This window comes from Artemia sp. Qi Xiang Cuo, chromosome 3 (genome assembly GCF_049724085.1).
Source record: "Artemia sp. Qi Xiang Cuo chromosome 3, ASM4972408v1, whole genome shotgun sequence".
NCBI lineage: Eukaryota > Metazoa > Arthropoda > Branchiopoda > Anostraca > Artemiidae > Artemia > Artemia sp. Qi Xiang Cuo.
In genome coordinates, this window is record NC_142796.1 from 26,810,172 (window position 1) to 26,831,059 (window position 20,888).

At 35.7% G+C, this 20,888-nt stretch overlaps 1 protein-coding gene across 1 annotated transcript in view; it reads left to right on the forward strand.

Annotated features, from left to right (window-relative positions):
• Positions 1–648: 648 nt before the first annotated feature.
• LOC148953941 (transcription initiation factor TFIID subunit 13-like) overlaps positions 649–20,888 on the forward strand; it is a 39,830-nt gene continuing 19,590 nt past the window's right edge. The window contains exon 1 of the mRNA XM_089086856.1: positions 649–759. Coding sequence (XP_088942982.1) covers positions 679–759 — 81 coding nt within the window. The 5' untranslated portion in view covers positions 649–678. The remainder of the gene's footprint in view (positions 760–20,888) is intronic.

The following is a 20,888-nucleotide window of genomic DNA, read 5'->3' on the forward strand; positions in this document are numbered from 1 at the left end:
AACCGTGCAGAAGTGATCACACTTTTTTCCATGTGGATTTAACAATCTTATTTTCAGCTTTGAATTCATGTAGGTCATCGTAGGTCAAAATAGACTTTTCGTTACTACATCCGTTCGGACCTTGCTCGGACTGCACCCAAAGATCCTTAATTGCTACTAAAGATCAACGACTTGCATTTTTTTCGCATAATTAATGTAACTGTCGAAGTGGAAATGAGTCTCGATGATTGGTTCTTTACTTCTCGACTCAGATAGGTAGCGGTATCGATATAAAATTTCGCTCAGTTGACATTCTCATGACGATATCTTTCTACCATCTATTGAAATTGAACAACAAATACATTTAATTTACATTTAGCGTTAATGTAAAATCTGGAAATACCTGCAGAACTCATGCAGGGAACAAACCATTAGGTAGCTTGCCTCTAAATTTTCCGAGACGCGTTTCTGTGACTGAGGCCAATTTTCCCAGGTTTAAGTATCTTTGCTAGTAATATTCTAGCGTTGCTACTTCGGAGTACCAAAAGAAAACTGTAGTAAGAAGGCCTGAACACGCTCTAAAAGTAGTCACAGGTTTTATGACGAATTTCCCAGTTTTTTCGGCACTTTTTTCACAGGTTTTGAAAATTCGTAGTGGTAACACTGATATGTACCAGCATACATTTCAAATTCTTAGACATGGCTAGTAATTCTCAAAGAAACAATGATAATGTTGACATACAAATTGATGGTTATGGACAGATGGACGATTTTGAAGGAGTAATATTTTACTAGAATATGTTTATATTCTTGTTAGGACGCCAGTAATAAATAAGCCTTAAGTAGTAGCAAGCACTTATCTTGTAGCCTCTGAGGATAACCTTGGTGTAAAACTCAATTGTCTGAATTAATAATAATATCTACGGTAAAATTCTCCTAATGCCCAAATATATAGGCTACCTTGGATTGTATATACTTGATGAATTTTCCTGTGGTTTATTTGTGCTCCTTGTTTGACATTAAGTTAATTTATAAAAAGAGTCAAGTGTAGACATTTCTTGCATTTAAACAATTTGAAATATATATGAGCATAAGGAGGAGAGGAGCCACTGGGTAAAGAGTATTGGTACCTTAAATTACACTTGCTAGTGATAGGATGAATCCTGTGTCTGCCAGTTTCAGTGATCATAGTTAGTCCTCAGTGGGGTCCCAAGCAGTAATCCATGGTTTGTTGAGTCACTCCCTATCACTAATGAGTTGAGTGCCCCCATAATGGTAGATGTCACTGTTTTTTTCACTGAAGGAATTCCACAAGCTGACAACTCTATTTGAAGAGAATAGTTTCCTTAGTCTGGTATTTGCTCATTTTTGGAAAAGCTTACAAGGGTGACCACAAGTTCTCTCTGAATTGGCCCTTTGGAAAAGGTCATGAATGGTATCCTCAGTGTTTAGAATCTTGTATGCTGTTATCACATCGCCTCGTTTGCATCTATACATTAGATATGGTATTCTGAGCTTGCAGAGACAGGATGGACATGGGACATCACAGAGGCCTTTTATACACTTTGTTGCTCTCCTCTGGACTTATTATATTGCTGCTTGGTCAGTCTTGTTGATTGGACATGCAAAACACATTACAAATTCTAGCCTTGGTCAAACTAGCCCCTTATACAGTTTAGTAACAACACTTGGAGATCTACTAGTGAATGTTCTTTTGATTAAGCCAAGTGTTTAATTAGCATTTGAAAAAGTTTGCTTGTGTAAGAATATGGCAATTCAACTTGTCATCTACCAGAACACTGAGATCTCTCTCTGCATGGCTGCTAGAAATAGTCTTGCAAGACCCATTACTACAATTCATATGGTACTTAATGTGTGGGTTTTCCTTCCCTAGGTGGAGAGTCTTGTATTTTGCTGCATTGAATTCAAGCTTCCAAATACTAGTCCAGTGAGTAAATGCATTAAGGTCCTGTTGTTTTGACTTAATATTTTCTGCTGTGTCTGCACAACCAATAAGTTTTGAGTCATCAGCATTGAGGCTTACTTTACTATTAAGGATTTTTTGCACATAATTTACATATATATTGAATACAGTTGGACCCAATATTGTGCCCTGTGGCAAACTGCTTCCAACAACAACCACCTCAGATATCTTATTGACAGACATATAGAGATTCTTTTCTACCAAAAAGTCTAGTTGAGACACTAAGTCTTACTTCCCAGAAAATTTGGCTACAATTCTGACATCCTATTCTGGTAGAAGTGGTAACAACAATGATTTATTTAAAAAAGCCCTTTCTTGCCCCCTATAAATGTTACAATGGGCCTGGACTCCCAAAAAGCCTGACTGTGGTATTAGTACTTATTCTTATGTAGTTTGCTGAGACCCAACAATGTCATTTGAACTATATCTTGATAAAAGGATAATACTATTATCCTTCCTACTCCCACCATAAGGGCAAACAGGTCCCTGAGCTCAGAAGGACAGGATTAGCACATCAAATGACAGTTTGGTTAAGGTGTAGCAAACCCTTCTGATTTTTTTTCTGAGTATACACTTTTACAGACTGTCTTTTTTCTTCCCCGCATACTTCTTATTGGGTTTGATAAACCACTCTGTTAGAGGTGCTGACTGCAATGACTTATGAAACCTCTTCTTCTGTCCCCTATGAAAGCTGGAATAGTGCTCCAAATGTTTATTTGGACTTAACTCTTATGTAGTTTGGCTAAGAATTAACAGCCCCATTTGAACTATATCTTGGTAAAAGGAAATTATGATTGTCCTTCTTCCTCTCCTAATGAGGTCAAACTGGTCTCTGAGTTTAGAAAGGCAGAAGTAGCACATCAACTGACCATTTGGTTAAGGTCAGACAAACCCTTCTGGCCATTTTTCTTGGTACATGAATTTAGGTACTCCCTTTTCCTGCCATTACAGAGTTCTGATTGGGTCCTGACCCCCAACCCACACCCAAAAAGGCACAACTAGGTTATTACCACATGCATCCTTCCAAATAATGCAGTTTTTGGTTTCAAACTGTAAGTAAGGAGTCACCTGAGGTAATAGTTAATAAAACAAAATAAAGAAGTTTTAATAATAATACTTACAACTCACTGCAGCACCAAGCTGCATTCAGCCAACACAGCTATATATTCTCCTCCTCCATCCCAATCTACTCAAAACCTCCCTCTTTTCTTCCCCCAGAGGTCCCCATTTCCCCTCAAATCCTTCCTTACAACATCCTCCCACCCCCTTTGTGGATGGCCTGCTTTTCATTTGGCCCTACACATTTAGCCAACAAGAATAAATATTGGTAATGTTTCATCTGCAGAATGTGTTCTAGCCAACTCAATCTTTCTCTCATTATAACCCTAGAAATTGGGATTGGACCACTTTTTTTGTACATCTTACTGTTTAAGATAGTTAGTCAGTTGCATGCCCAAAACAATTGATAGGTAATTTCTCTGGAAAACATCTACAAATCCTCCTCTTTTTTTCAGAGCACCTACAACTCAGAACCATACTTGACCATTGTAGCTTCCAATATTCTATGCTTGCTATGCAGACTCATCTTCATACTCTTCCATACTTTTTTCAATTGTGAAAAAAAGACACTGTGCCTTGGCTATTCTACTTTTAACATCTATACAGCACCCACGATCTTTGTTAATAAAACTACCTAGGTAACTTAAGCTGTCCACTTGATCCATCTTTTTGTTACCCTACATCACATTTTCTCCTTCAATTATTCCTAGTTTTAGCAACTTAGTTTTCTTAACATTAATTATTCAAACCTATTCTTGCATCCTTAAATGTCAAAACCTCTAAAAGCTCTGTCATTTTGCTAACAGTCTCATCTGGATGCTTAAATCATCAATATAATTTAAGGCTAGGGGAGTTTTACTTCCGTATTTCATTTTGTTTTCTCCCATTGCCTTTGCTGTGCTCCTTACTACAAAGTCCATCAAAATGATCCATGGATAGAATGCAACTCTGCTTAACTACTGATTTGAACCTGATTGAACCAGCTACTAACATCATTTCTTACCTCAACCACAGCAATGTTATTTTTGTACATAGCACTAATCACTTTAATATATTTATCTGGTATACCATACAAGAATACGGCCTTTCCTAAAGCTGTTCTATCAGCTGAATCAAATGCTTGTTTATAATTTATAAAACTGAGGTTAAAGGCATTTGGTGAATCAGTCACTTCTCAATTATTAATTAAAAAAAAAAAAATTTCCAAAAATAAGTTTTTCAAAGAAAAGTAAAGGCCATTTTAAACTTGAGATCAGCAGATACAAATACCTGTTAAAATTCAAACTCAAAACAATCAGAAATTTAGTTTACTGTATAGTCTATCTTTTTTACTTTTGCTCAACCTAATGACCATGATATGGTTATGCAAAATTGCAATAAACTAAAACAGTCAGGAATTAGCCTGGCTGTGGATCTACTGCTGGACCTTGCTAAGCACAGAAAGAAACTTTTATCTTGAGCTTTACTAAAATTGACAAAGTTAGTGAAAGGAGAGTAGCACAAAAAGGAATCAAGGTGTGGCTTGAAGTAGAAAAAACTTGCAATGCGCCATAAAAATAACACAATGACACTTGTTATGATTTTCTTCAAACTATACCTGCAAATTTCAGATGTCACAGTCTAATTTTTTGATTGTCTATTTTTTTTAGTTTTTGCTGGCATGATTAATTAACTAAATTATCTGTCAAAGTGTGCCCTGGTATATGAGGTGGTACTCTGTTTTGTTTGTGTGTTATTGGAAGTGTTAGTTTATGTTTCTGTCAGTTTTTCTTTCACTTTTTTGTTTAGCAAAATTAGTTCAGTTGGTTTTTGTTGTTTTTCTTCCTCACATTCCTCTTCCTTGCCGGCATGAATTCAAATAGACCTCCAGATTTATGTAAGCTAAATGAGTTTTGACTAATAATGATGATAATGGGAGTTGTGCAGGACCTGGTATAGATTTTACTCAGCTGGAAAATGAAAGATTGGATCTCTCACACCTGTTTGATGGAGAGATAAATAGAAATAACGATTTTCAATGTGATGAACATCCTAATTCCCACTACTATTTTGCTGCTTCTGATTTACTAGTGATGTTTATTTTGTCTCAGTTTTCTTTGGTTCAACTAAACTGTGAAGGGTTATGCTCTTCTATAGGCAATATTCAGCTTTTAAATGTGGTTGACCAACTTAGAGTTTTTGGTTTATAGGAAACGTTTTTAAACCAACAGACATCTACTCTTGTTGATCTTCCAAATTATCATTCAGAGTTCCTTCATTGTAAAGAAAAGAGGGGAACTAGCATTTTACATATGTGATTCTTTACATTCATTTAGATAAGATGATCTGATGATTAATATTGAAGGTGTTTTGAATCTCTTTTTGTTGAAATAAGTGTAGCTCATAATGAAAAGGTAATAGTTGGTGAGATTTATTGCCCTCCTTCTGGATTGATCCCTGAATTTTTGGCTCATCTGGAAAGTATTTTTGAAAAGATGCTCTATTTGTACTATACTGAGATATTCCTGATGGGTGATTTTAATATTGATCTTGGTCTTTCATTAAAAAAAAAGATGCTGTTGATTTTCTTTTGATGATGGCAGCTTTTGGATTATATCCATCCATTACTATTCCTACACAAGTCACACAAACGTCTCATATGATGATTGAAATTTTTTTGCTCAAGTTCTCCTACTTCTGCATCAGTTTTAGTTTCAGATATATCCAATCATTACCCTATTTTGGCTTCATATATAATTAATGACCATGTAACTTCTAGTCGCCAGATGAATCAAAATTTGAAATTCCTAAATTTTTCTGAGGATAATATTAAACTTTTTAAAGAGGAAATGAGAAAATCAACTGGTCGTCATTGTATGATGGAAGTTATGCAGACAGTCTTTTCCAAATGTTTCATTGTATTGTTGTGACAAAAATGGAAGAATGCTGTGAAGAGAGTATTTTCTGTAATTCTAGAAAGTTTATAGGTTTTATTTGTTGTGATTGGGCAGCATTTGCTTCCATTGCTGCAAAAGGGTATGGAATGGCCTTCTTTGTTGCTATTTGGAGTGTTAGTGCTCTTTTCTTATATGCAGGGCATGGTGATTTATTGGTGGATTCATGTGGGCCTTTGCAATTGATATATGTAGGCTGAGTGTTGTTGCAAGTTGTCAACTCTTTAGGATGGGAGCCTTTACTATTACTACAGGCTAGGAGAATTTCATTGCATTTATTTGCTGTGTGTGCCAGTTTCAGACACTTCTGACACTGGATAGGCTTTGGCTTGTATTCCTTGTGTGGTTTGGTTTGCCCAAATAGGAATAACTTTTCTGGGATATTGATTTTTTTTTTCCTTCATTTTTAATAAGAAAGATTTGCATGTTTTAAATCTATTAGAGTTAGGTTTACCTAGATGAGTGACATCTTCTACAGGGATTGTATTGCCAGTCCTATCTGAGAGCCCTTCTTGTAATTCCTTTATTGGTCTTTCAAGGGGAACATTATATATTACTATTTTTGTTGGGGTTGTTTTGGGTTCCGTTTAGATGAATTAATTGGGGTATTCATAAGAGATTTTAGATTAAGTATTATATCTGCTGATTTCTGATCTTGGACAGTTATTAGCAAAGATCCATCACAGTGAATGTTAAGAGAAAACATTGATTTTAACATTTTGAAAATTGCAACCCTTATTGTAGTAATCTTTGTTATTTCAAAGGGGGTATTAGGAGTAATTTTGAGTTAAATGCCTAAGTTTTAGGAAGGAGAAATTTGGACAGGGGGAGGGGAAATACTTGTGATTGGGGATGTTTTTTTCCTTTTTTTTGAGCTCCTAGAAAGGACCTCTTGAAATCCATTATCATCTATGGTGATAATAGCTCCCACACTGATCATTGTCCTATTCTCAGAATTTGAGCTTCCATGTGAGCTTTGTGATAGAGTGCTTGACCAGCCAAGATGGGGCAAAAATGGATCAATTTCATTAGTATTTGGGGTGGGATCTGGAGGGACTTTTTTTTAGGGGGAGTTCTTTGCATTGCCTTTTTGAATAAGCTTTAAGCTAAGAAGGAAAGGATATTAGTATGATACCAGACCATCTGCATTCTACTGTGGGGAAAACTTCACCATCCACAAAAGAAACACCACAGTATGGGCCTCAGGAGGATTTTGAGCACGAGGGGTTCAGCGCAGCTACTGATTAATCGAGACAATAATTCACAAGAAATTTATTTTTAAAATTTCTTGAAGTGTTGCTGTTGTGAATATTGGAATCCAAATTGTCGCAAATTCAGAAAACCCTTAACTTCCAAAAAATTCCCAAGTTGTTTATGCATTGGTTTTTCAAAAATCTTTGAAAATGTCGATAAAAGTGAAATCGGCCTGTAATTAGACACATCTCCCCCTTTAAAAACTGGGACCACTCTCGCTTTCTTTAGATTAGCTGGAAAAATGCCTGTTTCACAAGATAGGTTCATCACAAAAGTTAGTGGTTTAACCAAAAGTTCAACACTTTTCTTTACAATTTTAGCGTTAATTCTATCATATCCCGATGCAGAACTACCTTTCAGATTTTTTATTATATTTACAACATCATATTCAGAAACTGGAACAAACCCCATCGACTCATTACACAAAGGAGAAAGAAAATCTTTATAATTTTGAAGAGATGTCAGAACTGACTCAATCGTTTCCCTCCAAACATGACTGAAAAAAGAAGCTAAAAACCCCAAAATCTCACTTTCATTCTCTATACTTACTCCCTTATGAATTAGTTTTTTCAGCATATCAGAAGCTTTCGAAGAAGGTTTTAAAACTGATTTTATAATACTCTTACCATTATTTGCACAATTCTCTTACCATTATTTGCACAATTCTTAAATTTATCTTGTAACTTTTGTATGCTTCTAGCGAACATTTAGTTGGTTCACTTAAATAATCCTTCCACATTCTCATCTTCTTATTTATACAATCTAGAAGACTTTTCAAACCCCAGGGATGCCTAGGAAGAAACTTTCTAGAATTACGGACAATACTCTCTTCAGAGCATTCTTCCATTTTTGTCACAACAATACAATGAAAGATTTGGAAAAGACTGTCTGCATAACTTCCATCATACAATGACGACCAGTTGATTTTCTCATTTCCTCTTTAAAAAGTTTAATATTATCCTCAGAAAAATTTAGGAATTTCAAATTTTGATTCATCTGGCGAGTTACATGGTCATTAATTATATATGAAGCCAAAATAGGGTAATGATTGGACATATCTAAAACTAAAACTGACACAGAAGTAGTAGAACTTGAGCAAAAAATGTTTTCAGTCATCATATGAGACGTTTGTGTGACTTGCGTAGGAATAGTAATGGATGGATATAATCCAAAAGCTGCCATCATAAAAAGAAAATCAACAGCATCCTTTTTTTGATGGAAGACCGAGATCAATATTAAAATCACCCATCAGGAATATCTCAGTATATTGCAAATAGAGCATCTTTTCAAAAATACTTTCCAGATGGGCGAAAAATTCAGGGATCAATCCAGAAGGAGGGCGATAAATCTCAACAACTAATACCTTTTCATTATGAGCTACACTTATTTCAACAAAAAGAGATTCAAAAACACCTTCAATATTAATCATCAGATCATCTTTTCTAAATGAATGTAAAGAATCACATATGTAAAATGCTAGTCCCCCTCTTTTCTTTACAATGAAGGAACTCTGAATGATAATTTGGAAGATCGACAAGAGTAGATGTCTGTTGGTTTAAAAACGTTTCCCATAAACCAAAAACTCTAGGTTGGGCAACCTCACTTAAAAGCTGAATATTGCCCATAGAAGAGCATAACCCTTCACAGTTTAGTTGAACCAAAGAAAACTGAGACAAAATAAACAACACTAGTAAATCAGAAGCAGCAAAATAGTAGTGGGAATTAGGATGTTCATCACATTGAAACATCTGAAAATCGTTATTTCTATTTATCTCTCCATCAAACAGGTGTGAGAGATCCAATCTTTCATTTTCCAGCTGAGTAAAATCTATACCAGGTCCTGCACAACTCCCATTATCATCATTATTAGTCAAAACTCATGTAGCTTACATAAATCTGGAGGTCTATTTGAATTCATGCCGGCAAGGAAGAGGAATGTGAGGAAGAAAAACAACAAAAACCGACTTAACTAACTTTGCTAAACAAAAAAGTGAAAGAAAAACTGACAGAAACACAAATTAACACTTCCAATAACACACAAACAAAACAGGGTACCATCTCATATACCAGGGCACACTTTGACATATAATTTAGTTAATTAATCATGCCAGCAAAAACTCGAAAAATCAGACAATCAAAAATTAGACTGTGACATCTGAATTTTGCAGGTATAGTTTGAAGAAAATCATAACAAGTTTCATTGTGTTTTTTTTTTCATGCTGCATTGCAAGTTTTTTTTACTTCAAGCCACACCTTGATTTCTTTTTGCACTACTCTGCTTTCACTAACTTTGTCACTTTTAGTAGAGCTCAAAGATAAAAGTTCCTTTCTGTGTTAAGCAAGGTCCAGCGGTAGATCCACAGCCAGTCTAATTCCTGACTTTTTTAGTTTACTGCAATTTTGCATAATCATATCATGGTCATTAGGTTGAGCAAAAGTCAAAAAGATAGGCTCTACACTACACTAAATATCTGATTGTATTGAGCTTGAATTTTAACAGGTATTTGTATCTGCTGATCTTAAGTTTAAAATCGCCTTTACTTTTCTTTGAAAAACTTATTTTTGGAAAGATTTTTTTTAAATTAATAATTGAGAAGTGACTGACTCACCAAATGCCTTTAACCTCAGTTTTATAAATTATGAGCAAGCATTTGATTCAGCTGATAGAACAGCTTTAGGAAAGGCCCTATTCTTGTACGGTATACCAGATAAATATATTAAAGTGATTAGTGCTGTGTACAAGAATAACATTGCTGTGGTTGAGGTAGGAATTGATGTTAGTAGCTGGTTCAATCAGGTTAAAATAAGTAGTTAAGCAGAGTTGCATTCTATCCACATTTATATGAATTATTTTGATGGACTTAGGCCTAAAGAGTACAGCAAAGGCAATGGGAGAAAACAAAATTAAATTGGGAAGTAAAACTCACTTAGGTTTAAATTATATTGATGATTTAAGCACCCAGATGAGACTGTTAGCAAAATGAAAGTAGCTTTTAGAGGTTTTGACATTTCAGGATGCAAGAATAGGTTTGAATAATTAATGTTAAGAAAACTAAGTTGCTAAAACTGGGAATAATTGAAGGAGAAAATGTGATGTAGGGTAACAAAAAGATAGATCAAGTGGACAGCTTAAGTTACCTAGTTAGTTTTGTTAACAAAGATAGTGGGTGTTGTATAGATGTTAAAAGTAGAATAGCCAAGGCGCTGAGTGTCTTTTTCACAGTTGAAAAAAGTATGGAAGAGTATGAAGATAAGTCTGCAAAGCAAGCATAGAATATTGGAAGCTATAATGGTTGCTCTGAGTTGTAGGTGCTCTGAAAAACAGAGGAGGATTTGTAGATGTTTTCCAGAGAAATTACCTATCAATTGTTTTGGGCATGCAACTGACTAGCTATCTTAAACAGTAGGCTGTACGAAAAAAGTGGTCCAATCCCAATTTCTAGGGTTATAATGAGAGAAAAATTGAGTTGGCTAGGACACATTCTGCAGATGAAACATTACCAATGTTTATTCTTGTTGGCTAACTGTCTAAGGCCAAATGAAAAGCAGGCCATCCACAAATAGGGTGGGAGGATGTTGTAAGGAAAGATTTGAGGGAAATGGGGACCTCTGGGGGAAGGAAAGAGGGAGGTTTTGAGTAGATTGGGATGGAGGAGGAGAATATGTAGCTGTGTTGGCTGAATGCAGCTTGGTGCTGCAGTGAGTTGTAAGTATTATTATCAAAACTTCTTTATTTAGTATTATTAACTATTACCTCAGGTGACTCCTTACTTATAGTATGAAACCAAAAATGGCATTATTTGGAAGGATGAATGTGGTAATAACCTAGTTGTGCCTTTTTGGGTGTGGGTTGGGGGTCAGGACCCAATCAGAACTCTGTAAGGGCAGGAAAAGGGAGTACCTAAATTCATGTACCAAGAAAAATGGCCAGAAGGGTTTGTCTGACCTTAACCAAACTGTCAGTTGATGTGCTACTTCTGCTCTTCTAAACTCAGAGACCAGTTTGACCTCATTAGGAGAGGAAGAAGGACAATCATAATTGCATTTAACCAAGATATAGTTCAAATGGGGCTGTTATACCTTAGCCAAACTACATAAGAGTTAAGTCCAAATAAACATTTGGAGCACTATTCCAGCTTTTATAGGGGACAGAAGAAGCGGGTTTCATAAGTCATTGTAGTCAGCACCTCCAACAAAGTGTTTATCAAACCCAATCAGAAGTATGTGGGGGAGAAAAAAGACAGTCTCTAAAAGTGTATACTCAGAAAAAATTAGAAGGGTTTGCCAGACCTTAACCAAACTGTCATTTGATGTGCTAATCCTGTTCTTCTGAGCTCAGGGTCCTGTTTGCCCTTATCGTGGGAGTAGGAAGGATAATAGTATTATCCTTTTATCAAGATATAGTTTAAATGACATTGTTGGGTCTCAGAAAACCCCATAAGAATAAGTACTAATACCACAGTCAGGCTTTTTGGGAGTCCAGGCCCATTGCAACATTTATAGGGGGCAAGTAATGACTTTTTTAAATAAATTATTGTTGTTGCCACCTTTACCAGAATAGGATGTCAGAATTGTAGCCAAATTTTCTGGGAAGTAAGACTTAGTGTCCCAACTAGACTTTTTGGTAGAAAAGAATCCCTATATGTCTGTCAATAAGATATCTATGTCTGTTGATAAGATATCTGAGGTGGTTGCTGTTGGAATTAGTTTGCCCCAGGGCACATTATTGGGTCCAACTCTATTAAATATAGTGCCAAAAATCCTTAATAGCAAAGAAAGCCTCAATGCTGATGACTCAAAACTTATTGGTTGTGCAGACACAGCAGAAAATATTAAGTCAACACAACTGGACCTTGATGCATTCACTCACTGGACTAGTATTTGGAAGCTTGAATTCAATGAAGCAAAATACAAGACTCTCCACCTTGGGAAGAAGAACCCACACACTCAGTACCATATGAATTGTAGTGATGGGTCTTGCAAAGCTATTTCCAGCAGCCATGCAGAGAGAGAGATCCTGGTGTTCTGGTAGATGACAAGTTGAATTTCCATATTCTTACACAAGCAAACTTTTTCAAAGGCTAATTAATCACTTGGCTTAATCAAAAGAACATTCACTAGTAAATCTCCAAATGTTGCTACTGAGCTGTATAAGAGTCTAGTTTGACCAAGGCTAGAATTTGAATTGTATGTTGCATGCCTAATAAACAAGACTGACCAAGCAGCAATATAATAAGTCCAGAGGAGGGCAACAAAATGTATTAAAGGCCTCTGTGATGTCCCATATCTATCCTGTCTCTGCAAGCTCAGAATACCATATCTAATGTATAGATGCAAACAAGGCAATGTAATGATAGCATACAAAATTCTAAACACTGAGGATACCATTCATGACCTTTTCCAAAGGGCCAATTCAGAGAGAACTTGTGGTCACCCTTGTAAGCTTTTCCAAAAATGAGCAAATACCAGACTAAGGAAACTATTCTCTTCAAATAGAGTTGTCAGCTTGTGGAATTCTTTCAGTGAAAAAAACAGTGACATCTACCATTATGGGGGCACTCAACTCATTAGTGATAGGGAGTGACTCAACAAACCATGGATTACTGCTTGGGACCCCACTGAGGACTAACTATGATCACTGAAACTGGCAGACACAGGATTCATCCTATCACTAGCAAGTGTAATTTAAGGTACCAATACTCTTTACCCAGTGGCTCCTCTCCTCCTTATGCTCATATATATTTCAAATTGGGTAAATGCAAGAAATGTCTACACTTGACTCTTTTTATAAATTAACTTAATGTCAAACAAGGAGCACAAATAAACCACAGGAAAATTCATCAAGTATATACAATCCAAGGTAGCCTATATATTTGGGCATTAGGAGGTGGTTTAGAGGTAAAGCAAAGTGATGCACCCTTAGGAATGATAGGATATTTGGCCAAAGAAAGTATTTTAGAATTTTTAAAAGTAGCCTAGTTCTTGGAATTTCATAGTGTTTATCTTATATAGAGGCTGACTGCTAAATCTATGCCAAGTTTTGTAGCCTATGTTTTTCATAGCCTAATGTATATAGCCAGGAAACACAGGACTGGTTGGGACTTGGGAGGCGACCCCTTCCCTGTATAAATCCCATAAAAAACCTTATATGTTAAAAATGGGCAACTTGCTATAAGTTACAGTCCTTGCGCAAGGGGTTTGGGAGTTTTTTTTTCAACCCTAATTTATGGTTATTTGACTTTTCAACTATTTTTAACCAAACGGCTATTTCAAAATTTTGATTGGATACATTTGAAGAAAAAAGGGCGTAAGGGGTGGGCGGCTGGCTACCTCCCACTTTCGATCATTTTCAACTCTTAAAAAGGAAACAAATTCTTTTCATTTTCAATCATACGAGTCCCCTCCATAAAAAAACATATGTTAGCAGTTCGCAGCTAGCATAGTTTATAGCCATTGCCCCGAGGGCTAGGGTGTTTTCAAACCAGGAACCTTAGTAAAATTGAGACTTGGACTATTTTGAAAAAAATGGCTATCTCGAAATTTTGATCAGAAGAGTAGGAAAACATGTATATTCATTTTACATAGTTGCTGTTTTGTATTTAGTGGCTGTAGTTTTAAGCAATATAATAGATATATGTATTCCTATATAGATATATCTTTTCCTAGCATGTTTTCAATAGCATGTTTTCACTCTTAACTTTCAAATTTTTTGGCTATTGAGAACATGCATATATATATATATATATATATATATATATATATATATATATATATATATATATATATATATATATATATATATATATATATATATATATATATATATATTTAGCATGTTCTCAATAGCCAAAAAATTTGAAAGTTAAGAGTGACATAATGGTTGGAGTGAAAACTATTTCTCATGGATATGGCGTTGTTTTCTGTCAGAGACTAGCTACATCCATTTCATATATGTATTATCTATATTGTAATCAAATACCTTGTGACAGTGCAGTGGATAAAGCCGCGCCTGGAATGTTTCTGGTAGAGGTTCGTTCCTGACTGTTACAAGGAATTTTCCATACGTTTGTATCATCAATATTTTTTTTTTTAATCACTTGGTTATTGTATGCGGAAATATACTTGTGTTTATTTTTAACCACTGCTGGCTAGGGACTCCAAGGTTAATGCAATTAAAATATAATAATATCACAAGGCTAGTCAAGTTTTACAAATAAGAGTGATTCTGCCTTTATTTTGATGATCTCCCAAGCAATTGATGAGAAATGGTGGACTTACATAGCGTCTTTTGATTTAATCAGCTACGCGTGTCGTTTCCATAGAAAAATGGTTACAAAATTTTGATATCTCAGCCTACCGAACGATCCCTTTAAGCTCCTAGCTGATAAGACGACCTAGAACAAATAGGACCTCCTTTTCTGCTATTAACCAAGAATAACAAGTATTATCAAATGAAAATAAAGGGCAATAATAAACGCTAAAACGAGCAGAATTTTTTCCGTATATGTTCCGTAAATACGGAATAAATTCTGCTCATTTTAGGTTTAATGTTGCTCTTTACTTCCACGTGATATACTTTCTCTAAGACTGCTAAATTTTGTGTGTGGGTGGAATTCTCAGTGGGGCGGGAGGAGGGTCTGGAGGAATTTTCTGCGGGGTGGAATTTTCTCGGGGGGGGGATACGCCTGCCCGGTTTCATCAGACATGAATAGTAGGTTGGGTACTTGTTGCACCTTGTTTGGCTCGGAATTAAGGAATTAGGCTATGGTTTTCAGTCAGTATGACCTGATGATGAGAAGGGCCCCTTGGGCCCTTGGCCCCAGGTGCTGGAGTGTTCAACCCCGGAAGCATAGTTATTTAGCCTTTAGACAATTTTCAACCAAATGGTTGATTAAAATATTGACCGGGTGCATTTGGGAAAAAAGGGATGGGGGTGGATGCCCACTGATTACTTTTGACTCTTAAAAAAGAACTAGATGTGTCATTTTTCAATCGAAGGGCCCCCCCCCCATCCAAAATTAATATGACCATCCCTCCCATAAAAAGCCTTATATGTTAACAATGGGCAACTTGCTTAAGTTACAGTCCTTGCGCAAGGGATTTGGGAGTGTTTTTTCGACCCTAATTTATGGTTATTTGACTTTTCGACTATTTTTAACCAAACGGCTATTTCAAAATTTTGATTGGATACATTTGAAGGAAAACGGCGTAAGGGGATGGGCTTGATACTTCCCACTTTCGATCACTTTCAACTCTTAAAAAGGAAATTAATTCTTTTCATTTTTAATCAAATGAGTCCCCTCCATAAAAAACATATGCTAACAGTTTGCAGATAGCATAGATTAAAGTCATTGCCCCAAGGGCTGAGGTGTTTTCAAACCCGGAACCATAGTAAAATTGAGACTTGGACTATTTTGAAAAAAATGGCTATCTCGAAATTTTAAAACAAAATTTTGATACCAATAGATACAACCAAAAGAATTAAATTTTTATGCTGATTTTAAATATACAAGTTTCATCAAGTTTAGTCTTACCCATCAAAAGTTACGAGCCTGAGAAAATTTGCCTTTATTTTCAAAAAAAGGGGAAAACACCCCATAAAAGTCATAGAATCTTCATAAAGGTTTCAAGATCTTATCTGCAAAAATGTCGAATTTTGTATTTTTTGCCAGAAGAAAGATCACGGATGCGTGTTTATTTGTTTTTGTTTGTTTATTTTTTTTCCACGGGTAATTGTATCGATCCAGTGGTCCTAGAACGTAGCGAGAGGGCTCATTCGAGCGGAAATGAAAAGTTCTAGTGCCTTTTTTAATTATTCGGGTTGCAGCGGTAGCTAGCAACCTAGTAAGAGACGATCACGCCCCACAGTAAAAATGAAATAGGTCATAACTCCTAAAACTAGAATCAGATCAAAAAACTAAGTGCACTATTAGAACCGCCTTGTCCAATACCCCCTATTTAGGAAACTTATAGTCCCTTGTCTTGAACAACAAGGGAAATATACTGGATTGAAAATCAAGAAAAGTGGATGCAACCACGACATTCTGCTTAAACGGTATCTTTTTTGCTTTTCTTTTTTTTCTCCTTGGCTAGCTGGGCACTGGGAAATCGTAGAGCTGTATAATGGCTTATTTTAAAGGAAATCGCTAAATCTAGTGCATTTCGTAATTAAAATAAAATAGTTTTTAAAATAGAATCAATTTCGACAAAAAAAAAAAAACAGGAAAAAGCCTATGGCTTTTTTTTAATTGGAATAGTAAGAGACGACCTGGCTACAACCTACGATTATGACATCATTGATCAATCTTTAACATGATCAGAATTGCAAAAATATTGATGCTGTTATATTGAAGTAGCAAATCCATGATCACATTTGCTTCTTTTTGTTTTTTTTTGGAAGGGGAATATTTTCGACGGAGCTTAAATTAAAGTTTACCGGGACAGGGAAAAAACACATCAAAATATTAATGATGCTATCGCCAAAATAAAAGTAACGACTTACCTTTAAAAGGCTTGAATTTCAAATAATCCCGTCCCAACTAAACAGGAAAGGGCCAAATTATATTGAAAGAAAAGCCATGGACTGCAAAACAGGAAAGTTAACCATTATAGTACGTCGTTAAGCTAGTAATCATACAGAAAAATATGATTAATTATCATTTGAATTGCGTAGTTAGTATATTTAGCAGCCAAATCTTAACATACAAGCAAAATAAAGTGTTGTTGTCAAAGATGGGTTGAAAATTTATATATTGAAAAAGAATGACAGCAGTTCGTGCAATGTCTTTTTTTATACCCAGGATCTTGCCAACAAGTCCCACTGTCTAAGTTGATGCTTAAATACAGTATTCATATTTATCTATGTTTTTCTCATCTGATAAGTGACATAAATACTTGGTGTCATTTCTGCTTTCACATTCCAGTCGCAAAAATTTTTGCTAAGAAGACAATGTTATTCTGTGTCTTTACGGTAATATTTTACCATCCCTATAAAAAGTTCATGGGCAACAGTCAGTGCTGATGGATGACATGTGGCCCATAGGCTGCATGGATCACAGGCCTGGTTCAAACCACCTGCCTCTTTTGCACAGGCCCGTAGACTACACGTTCTACATGCCTGGTTCAAACCAATTGCTTCTTTTGCATTGGCCTGTAGGCTGGACGTTTTACCCATCTGGTTCAAACAATCTGCTTCTTTTGGATGGGCTCGTAGGCTGAACGTTTTGCAGGGCTGGTTCAAACCAGCTGCTCCTTGTGCACGACTTTCAGAATACACGTAGAATTTAAGACGAGGGTAAAGAAGCAGTATTGAAAAAGAAAGATACCCAGGATTTTTTCATTTTTTTAGGAAAACTTTTTGGGATTAAACTGATTGATTCCGTAAAATAAAGATAACTTAAGTTTGTTTTTGCCAGAAAAACAAAGGGGATATAATAGTTTTTATGCTCAAGTTCATTATTTTTAGGAATCCTTTTTTGGATTAAGCTATTGGATCATCTTATAAGTAAAAAGACCATTTAAAAGTTTTTGGTGTGAGTCATTTTAATTCCTGAATCCTGTCTTTCTATCATTCTACACGACCATCTTATAGTCTTAGGAGATGGTTTTGGGACATACATGAGCCAAATCCAGAGCTGTGTCTAGCGTAGCTCCGGACCAACCCTATATTCTTACTAAACGGTTCGAACTGTATTTGTTTTTTGTTTTTTTTAATATGTTTACCTGCATTCCTCTCAAAATCTGGCTTTCTTTATATCTGTGTGTTAAACTTAGCAGATCATGTGAGTAAGGTACATTCTAAGTAATTTCTATTCAAATGAGCCCTCTTACAATATTCTAGGACTACTGGATCGATACGATCACCCCTGGGAAAATAATTTAAAAAAAAAAAAAAACACGCATCCGTGATCTTTCTTCTAACAAAAAATACAAAATTGTCATCTTTGCTAATATCTTCCATAGATTCATTAACAGAGAAGAATAGAATCTTATTTTAAAAATTACTATCTCAGCATGGTTGCCAAATTTGAATTTTACGTCAAAAAAGCACTAGATATATATATATATATATATATATATATATATATATATATATATATATATATATATATATGTATATATGGTATATTTATCATCGAAAGAATTTGACGTTCACGTCAAACATAATTCATTGTAGGGTGAATCAGGGAAAGTCCGACAGTGGGGTAAGTCCGATACCGACCTTCAATTTGTCTATGGTCCATTGTATCTGTGGGAGGCTTTCATATTTTCTTCCATATTAGTAGCAGTAGGCAACAGTGCCATCAACTTCTGGCAGAGTTAGCACGCCTTCTGTTCAGAGGGTTTTGAAGTTTTTTGGACAGCGTTTTTTTTGGAACACAGGTAACTGACTTTACTTTAACTTATGCAGATTATAAAGTAAGAGAGATAGAGAATTTGTTTTTTATTTCTTAGAAACTAAAAGACCAGGAGCATCTTCTTGATTTTTTAAAACAAGCTAATGTTATTAGTTGAACAGATAAGAGGGGTGTCGGTCTTACCCACGATAAAGCCCATCTGGGGAAAGTCCAACATGTCGGTCTTACCCCCTATGGGGGAAGTTTGGCTGGGGTGTCAGACTTACCCCATGTTACCAAAGTTGGATATTTGAAAGGGTAGAACAGATTCTAAGCTTTGGATAATAAAGGTTGAAGCCAGTAACCATCCTTAGATGGCTCTACTAACTTAGTGGAATGTAGTGTTGTGTTGATCATTCATGTATTGCAGTTCTGTGCCTGCTTTCGTTTATCTTTCTCCCTTGTAATTTTTTTTCGTCTTAACCTTTACTTGTGACCTGCCGTGTAAAAAGTGTAGCAAAGTAGAAATGCTACTTGGCTTGTATCAAATTTGTTGGCAGATTTTGTCTGAAAATACCCTTTTTACATATAAAATAATTTTTGCTCAAAGAAAAGGTGTCAAAACACAAGTCGTGCTCTGCCGTGCAAAAAGTGGGATAGCATAGTAGCAATGCTACTGGACAGTTTTCATGGCCTAGTAAAATTTGTTGGCATTTTTTTTTCAAAAATACCAGTGCTTCCACTATCCCCAAATTTTTGGGGATTTCCCCCAAAATCTGTCTTCTCATAAACATTCTCAAAATTGGTTCCCCAAAAATCCCCTTTCTTTCAGGGTTGCCACCCCTAGTGATTTATCACTGAAGACAATCCACCCCTAGTAACTATTACTTTCACTTGACTTGAAATAATTTTTTCACTATTTTCAAAAGTTTATGTCTCAATTATTTACTACACATCCAAACCAGACATAGATTACTGAATTACTGACCTTTCTTCCTATGCTAGTAAAAGTATACTGACCTTTTTATAGTTGTAGTACAGTGATCAATGAATATTAAGAATGCAGTTGGGTGTGTATTATTTTTATAATACCAATATCATTGGAGTGTACAACTCAATCCATAAACTACCAGCAGTAAGCTATATACTGTATACTTGAGACTTTGAATACTATACACCATTAGCAGTATTAGAGTAAATATGAGACAGTACTTTAATATGATTAAATATGATTAAGAAAACTATTGATATTTCTAACCGCAAGCCATACTAAGTTACATTTGTTACTTTTCTGAAAATTTTACCTATAGAAATACTTCTTGCTCAAAGAAAAGCTGTCAAATCACGGATTTTGCTGCTAAAGTGTTGGCAGCTTTTGGAATTCTGCTACTGGCTGTTTTGGAATTTTTTGCACACCTGCTTGTGACAGGTTTTCTAATACATTCATCAATTCATTCATAATTCCCCTTTGAATAAATTCATCCATTCATTCATAATTCCTTTGTCTTTTCTAGATGCCTAGAAATTATGTTCAGAAAACACAACGCGGGGTTGGAGGAACATATGATGCAACTCAGCTACAAAACGCACTAGCAGAGATATCTTCAAAGAGAATGTCTATGCTACAGGCTTCAAAAGTATTTCAAATACCGCACACTACCTTGCATGACCATCTTATGAAGAAGACAAAAGTCAAAAAAACAGTTTGTGGTGGAGGGAGGAGTCAAGAAATTCCTGCTGAAATAGAAAAGGATATGGCTCAGGGTCTCCGAATACTTTGAAAAGTGGGGCATAGGTCTCAGCAAGCAGGAATTTTTCAACCAAGTCCAAGACTATCTCATCAAGAACAAAGTTCAAACAAGATTTAAGGACAACCGACCTGGTCATGACTGGTGGGTGGGGTTCAAGTGCTGAAACAAAATTTCACTAAAGAAACCAGAAAGGTTAGAAAACAAAAGACTTTTACAGCAATCTGACCCCTTCATAATATATGGTTTTTAAGAGCTTTTGTATGAAACTGCCATAGCAATGGATATTCTTGACAAGCCTCAGTGCTGGTTTAATTTGGATGAGATATCTTTCTGCAGGGATCCTGGCAACACGAAAGTTGCTGGAGCCAAAGGCTCACCAGCCACTCGTAGAACAGGTGGTAATGGACGTGAAAATACAACTGCCTTGGTTTGTATCAGTGCAAATGGAGAAAAATTCACACCTTTAATAGTTTTCTCTGCAAAGAATACCTGGACCTCATGGATACGTGTACATGGAGCTTACCCTGATGCATCTTACTCATCTACCAATAAAGGGTGGATGACGTCTGATCTCTTTATGAACTGGTTTGAA